The following is a 6,441-nucleotide window of genomic DNA, read 5'->3' as shown; positions in this document are numbered from 1 at the left end:
AGGGCCCCAGGGAAGTGGCAGCCTCTGGCGCTCCCTGCCTGGGAGCCCTGGGAAGCAGCCACTGGTGAGTAATTGAATTCGCTAACCTTAAGTTCACGAATGTGGGGACCCTGCTGTAGTAAAGAACAGAATTATCAGACCCATAGATTAACATCATTTGTTAGGAGAAGAGTCAACATTGGTGAGGCCTTATTTCCCTTTACAAAAACAATCTACTAGAATTCCTTGAGGAGGTCGGCAAGAATGTGGATAAGGGGATGCAATGGTTATAGTGCACTTTAGAGTTTCAGAAAACTTTTGACAATGTCCCTCATCAAAGGCTCTTTAGCAAATTAAACTGGCATGTGATAAGAGGGAAGACTTAACTGATTAAAAGATAGGAAACAAATGGTAGGAATAAATGGTCAGTTTTCAAAAAGGAGAATGGTGGTGTCCCTCTGGTACCTGTACTGGGACCAGAACTGTTCAACGTATTCATAACTGATCTGGAAAAATGGATAAACAGTGAAGTAGCAAAATTTGCAGATGATGCAAACTTACTCAGTCACCAGGGCTTGATGAAGTGCTTCCTAGACCACTGAAGGAGCTGATGGAGGAGGTATCTGAGCCACTAGTTGTGATCTTTGAAAAGTTGTGGAAGTTGGGAGAGATTCCAAAAGACTAGAAAATAGCAAATATAGAGCCCATCTGTAAAAAAGGAGCAAATAAGTAAGCAATCTAGAAGATAAGGTGATGGGTAACAGTATCGATTTGTCAGGAACAAATGTCAAAACCAACCTGACAGCTTTTTCTTTCTTTCTTTTTTTTTTTTTTTTTTTTTTTTTACATAGAACATTCCTTATGGATAAAGGGGAAGTGGTGGATGTGGTATACCTAGAATTTAGTAATGCATTTGATACAGTATCATAGGACCTTATCAGTAAACTAGGGAAATTCAGCCCAGGTGGGACTACTATCAGGTGGGTGCATAACTGGTTGGACAATCATTCACAGAGAATAGTCATTAATGGTTCATAGACCGGAAGGGAGTAATAAGTGGAGGTTCCACAGGGTGAGTTTTGGGGTCAATTCTGTTGACTATCTTCATCAATCTTTTAGACAATGGCATAGAGAGTACACTTACTAAGTTTGTAGATGTTACCAAGCTGGGAGGGGTTGTCAGTGCTTTGGAAGATAGGGTCAGAATTCAACAGATCTGGACAAACTGGAGAAATGTTCTGAAGCAAATACTGTGAAGTTTAATAAGGGCAAATGCACAGTACTGAACTCAGCCTACGTCTACACTAGTGAGTTTTCAAAAAAGCTGGGGCTCTTGAAAAATCCCATGGAGCATCTATGCACAAAGTGCTTTCTTTCCATATTAAATTGGAAGAACGCAGCACTTTTTCCAGTGGCCCTCCTCCTCTCCCAGATGAGGACGAGTGCCTTTTTTTCTGAAAGATTCTTTCAGGAAAAAAACCCGTGTAGGTGCTCCAGAGGCTTTTTTTTGGAAAGAGCAGTCCTCCTGGTGCTGGATTTTTCGATACCTGGCCCATTCTTTAGAAAGAGCGGGGTCTGTGTGGATGCTCTCTGTCGAAAGAGCAGATCGATTTTTTTATCGGCTTTTTTTGTATGTAACCCGTGATCTTTCAAACAGAGGTTTTTTTCAGAAGCGATCTTCCCAAAGAACTTCTTTTGAAGGACGGCTGTAGTGTAGCCCTAGCTTTAGGGAAGAGCAATCGGTTTCACATGTACAGAATGGGAAGGGACTCCCTAGGATGGAGTATTGCAACAAGGGATCCTAGGGGTCATAGTGGACCATAAGCTTGAGTGTGAGTTAACAATATGATACGGTTGCATCCTCGAATCAGGTGGGTTTTTTTTTTTTTTTTTTTTGCATGAACGAGCGTTGTGAGCCAGATAAAAGAAATAATTCTTCTGTTCTATTCTGCACTAATTAGGCCTCAAGTGACATACCGTGTCGAGTTCTGGGTCCCACATTTTAGCAAAGAGGAGAAATTGGAAAGGGTCAAGGGAAGAGCAACTAAAATGATTAAAGACCTAGATAATATGACCTATGGGAGAATATTAAAAGAACTGGGTTTGTGTAGCTTGGGAAAAAGAAGACAGAGAGGGGACATGGTTGTGGCTTTCAAGTACCTAAAGGGTGTTACAAGGGTGTTCCTTAGCCTCTGAAACTAGGACACAACACAATGGGTTTAAATTGCTGCAAGAAAGGTATAGGTTGAACATTAGGGAAAAATTCCTGTCAGGGTAGTTAAGCACTGGAATAAATTGCCTTGGGTGGTTGCAAAATCTCCATCACTGGAGATACTTTAGAACAGGTTAGATAAATATTTAACGGGGATGATAGAAATGATGTTTGGCCCTGCTGAGAGGGCAGGGGACTGGACTTCATGAGCTCGAGGTCCCTTCCAGTGCTAGGTGACAAAATGGCCGATGAAATTCACTGCTGACAAATGTTAAGTAAAGCACTTCGGAAGTCTGTTACAAAAAGGCTAACAGACTGTTGGGGAACCATTAGGAAAAGGATAGAGAGTAAGAAAATATCGTACTGCTTTTCTAGAAATCCATGATATGCCCACGCTTTAAACCCTGCTGGTTTCCCCGTCTCAAAAAAGATATATTAGAAGGAGAAAAGGTCCAGAGAAGAACAGCAAAATTGATTAGGAACGTGGAACATCTTCTATGTGAAGCAGGATTAAACATACTGGGACAATTCATGATGGTCTCTACAGATTGGATATTTACAAGCCGGGGTATGCAACTGGCTGTGCAAAGAGCAAAGGGATTGACATACAGATGCACTTACCTTGATTGCATCAAAGAGTGTGCAAAGGCAGTTGGATGTGTATCTGGTTACTTCTATGCACAGTGCCAGACACTTGTGGTTAGAGGCAGTGTCAGTCATGCTTGTGTTTGCATTCATGAACACAGGGCGAAGTCCACCCTTTGTCTGCTCCGGGCCTAGACACCACTTATGGCTCCTGAAAAGCTGCCATTGCAGGTGTCTTAATTTGCTGATTTAAAAAAAAAAAAGCCCACAGCACCCCAACGCAGCTGTGGGAAGCAGAGCTGGTTTTTTCCCCAAGGGTTAAAATGTCCTTGGTTTTGCATAGTCTCAGAGAGGTAGCCGTGTTAGTCTGACTGCTTTGGGGAGAGCGAGAGTAAAGGCTAAGAAGAAATAGGGACATACCACCCCCAACAATCTCCTCCCTCCCCGCACAAGTCTGTCATCCTTGCTCCTTATGGAACTGGAGACTTACCTCAAAGAAAAGACCCTGATTGCCTTGTGTCCTTTAATTGAGCAGAATATCTCCCTCCCCGTGTTCCCTTCAATTTGTTGCCATTCGTGGGCAGAATACACTTTATGTGCATCGAGGTATGTGGGCATGTACACCCCTGGGAGAAGCACATGCCATGGACGCTCTGCAAATCGGCTTGCAGTATTTGAATCTCCCCTGGGTGGCGGCCCAAGCGCTCAGCTTACAGGGAACGCTGCTCCTGCTACCGTTCAATTAAATTGCTATAGCGCTCAGAAGCGTCGGTATGGATTAGGGCCATTTGGTGGCAGGTGCTGTATGGGTTCTGTGCCTGTGTTGTCCCCGGTGTATCGTTCAGGCTACTTACAATTCTGAACAGTGACAGTGACTAAATGATAAAACACTGAGCGCTAATTTATTGGAGCTGGAAAAACCAAGGGCTCTTCTATTATGGCCTCCCAAGGAATTGAAATGGCAGCCCCCATCAAATGCACAGGGGGTAATACAGCTCTTGGTGACGCACAATGCACTCAACATACTGTCTGGATTCTTGAAGCTTTCCACCTGCAGCTGTGCGCAACCCGCTGCCTAGGACTGTGATGCACAGAGACAGAAAGGCTACCTGGTCACAGTTCTGCTTTCAGCCAAAAGTCCAAGGTGTTTTCACAGGTCTAGAACCTGGTGCGGCGAGAGGACACAGTTCCCCCCACTCTGGGATGCGAGGGGGAAGAACCAACTGTTTTCAGTTATTTCGGGCAATGTGGTGCTTTTGGTGGAAGCTTTGTGTTGTTCACAGCAGTGACCTGGGATGAGCGTGGGGGCATCCAGCTATCTCTTCTGCCTCATCCCCCTGAACGTTGTAAACTGGAAAGGGAATTTTCTCTCTGACTGCTAGGAGCCTGGCTGCGCCTTACAGTTGAAGAGGAGCTTATGTAACACCTAATTAATTGGCAGGGAGACTCTCCGGGCCTTGGGCCTCTCTCCACATGCGGTTTGTAAACAGTCCAGTAAATGTTGGCTGATATATAAATCATAGACTCATAGAACACTAGAACTGGAAGGGACTTCGGGAAGTCTTCAAGCAGGAGCAAACACCATCTAGACCATCCCTGATAGGTGTCTGCCTAACCAGCTCTTAAATGTCTCCAGTGATCCCGAGGCAGTTTATAAGAAAATAATGGGCAGAGCTGCTCTGGTGCCTTGTGCGGACATTCAGAGAAGCGAGTGCACACAATAAAGAATGGTGTGCTGGTTCCAGGCAGGGGTGTTGAGATCACTGGCTGTGCAGCATGCATGGTCCTAGCATGTCCATGGATGTGGGTCATGTAAGAGCAATGGCAGCTTGGTCCATTGATGTGATCTGTTGTATGGTCTGCTGGCTTTGAAGGTCCTAACCTGCAAGGCACTGAGTGCCCTTCACAGGGTATGGAAGATGCTCTGCTTAAAGGACCAATCCGTCTTTTACCAATTATACCTCTATAAGGCCGATGGAACCAGGTTGTTGGCAAGTGGGACTGAGTTTGTAAGCTTAAAGGCTAAAGCCATGAGTTTCTACAGCATGAGCTAAAAGGCTCTCATCTAAGGGTATAGAACAGACTTCACCCTCCTTTGTCAGTGGTCTCAGTGCCTCTGGGTAACACCTCTAACCTCCTAAGTCCTCTGCGCAGCTCTGGCTTCTTTGACGGTGCAGAGTGGAGACTTGTCATCCTGTGGAGGCAATGCCATTCATGGCTTTGCCGCTTTAACTTGCCATCTCCTGAAGGCCCTCAAGATGTGCTGCTTGATCTCCTTTGTCCTCACGCCATAGATGATGGGGTTGAGGGTGGATGGGAGCAGCAGGTAGATGGTGCTCAGCAGGTTATGCATGTCCTGCGAGATGAGGTGGTCAGCTCGGTACATGATGGAGGAGGAGAGGAAAGAAAGGTATATGAAAAACATCACTAACAGCTGGGTACTGCAGGTGTGGACGGCTTTACACCGCAGGCTGCCCGAGGTGATCTGCAAGGCCGTGTGGACAATGGAGGTATAGGAGGCCAGGATACCGATGCCATCGAAAATAATGATGCCAAATCCGACCCCCATGCCTAAGACGCTGTTGTGGGACACGCTACCGCAGGCCAGGCTCACCAGGGCCATGTGCTCACATGCAAAATACTGGATGATGTTGGACCGGCAGAAAGGCAGCCTGGAGGCTAGAATGACCATGAAGCAGGCCATGGAGATGCCGCGGATCAGGGCAGTAAGGATCATCCCCACCAACAGGTGCTTGGACATGATGTCCTCATAGCGCAGTGGCTTGCAGATGGCGATGTACCTGTCCACTGCCATCATCAGGAGAACAGAGGAATCCAAGTTGGTCACCAGGTAGATGAAAAACATTTGGGCCAGGCATCCAGGCAAGGAGACGCGGCTGGCATGGCCCAAGAAGCCCAGCAACATTTGGGGCAGGACGGTGCTTGTGCTGCAGAGCCCCACAACACAGAGGAGCAAAATCAACAGGTACATGGGGCAGTGCAGACTCTCCTCCACCCAGATGGTGTAGATAACCATGCAGTTTGCTCCCACGTTCACCAGGTAAAGGCAGAAGAACGGAACGAAGAGGAGAAAGTGAAACTGCTGCAGCCCTGGGAACCCAAGTAGGACGAAGTCTGTGTAGGAAAGATTCCCTTCTGGGCTTTGTCCCCCTCCTGTCATGCTGGGGCTTGTCAGTGGGGGGTCGTGAAGCTGAGACAGGTGGGACACCCCTGGTCTGTGTTAGAATTTTTGCAGCAAGTTAGAGTGACTACTGAATGACTGGCTGGTTTGCAGAAGGGGTCTGTCTGGGTGTGTAATGGACCCGTGACTGGTATCTCAGACCCTGTATCCTGACAACATGATTCGTACTAGATGCAGAGATTACTTACAGTCCTGAAGTAGATCCTGGCAAGGTGGGAAGTGTCTGGAGCGGCTCTTCAAAATTCTCCTAGGGAGTGATTCAGACCCAGCTCTCCTGGCCGGGCAGGGAGGAGGCTGTGGTTCAGCCACGGACTGAAAGGAGCTCATGCACGCTGTGTATTTATTCTCGTCTTGAAAACCCCGGTGGAGCTGATGTCACCATCAATGAATCAGAGGTATACCAGGCTGGGACTCTGCATGCCACAGGCGTGTAGCACTCCTCCATCCCACACAACCTCAGTGG

At 46.9% G+C, this 6,441-nt stretch overlaps 1 protein-coding gene across 1 annotated transcript; it reads right to left on the bottom strand.

The window, feature by feature from the left end:
* Nucleotides 1-4,988: 4,988 nt before the first annotated feature.
* On the bottom strand, nucleotides 4,989-5,957 carry LOC142003472 (olfactory receptor 52K1-like). The gene has a single exon (XM_074980439.1). The coding sequence runs from the start codon at nucleotides 5,955-5,957 to the stop codon at nucleotides 4,989-4,991; it is 969 nt and encodes a 322-aa protein (XP_074836540.1).
* Between the last annotated feature and the right edge of the window lie 484 nt (nucleotides 5,958-6,441).

The sequence above is a fragment of the Carettochelys insculpta genome, chromosome 1, assembly GCF_033958435.1.
Source record: "Carettochelys insculpta isolate YL-2023 chromosome 1, ASM3395843v1, whole genome shotgun sequence".
Lineage (NCBI taxonomy): Eukaryota > Metazoa > Chordata > Testudines > Carettochelyidae > Carettochelys > Carettochelys insculpta.
The sequence above is the reverse complement of the archived record's forward strand: the minus strand, read 5'-3'. Positions and strand labels throughout refer to the sequence as shown.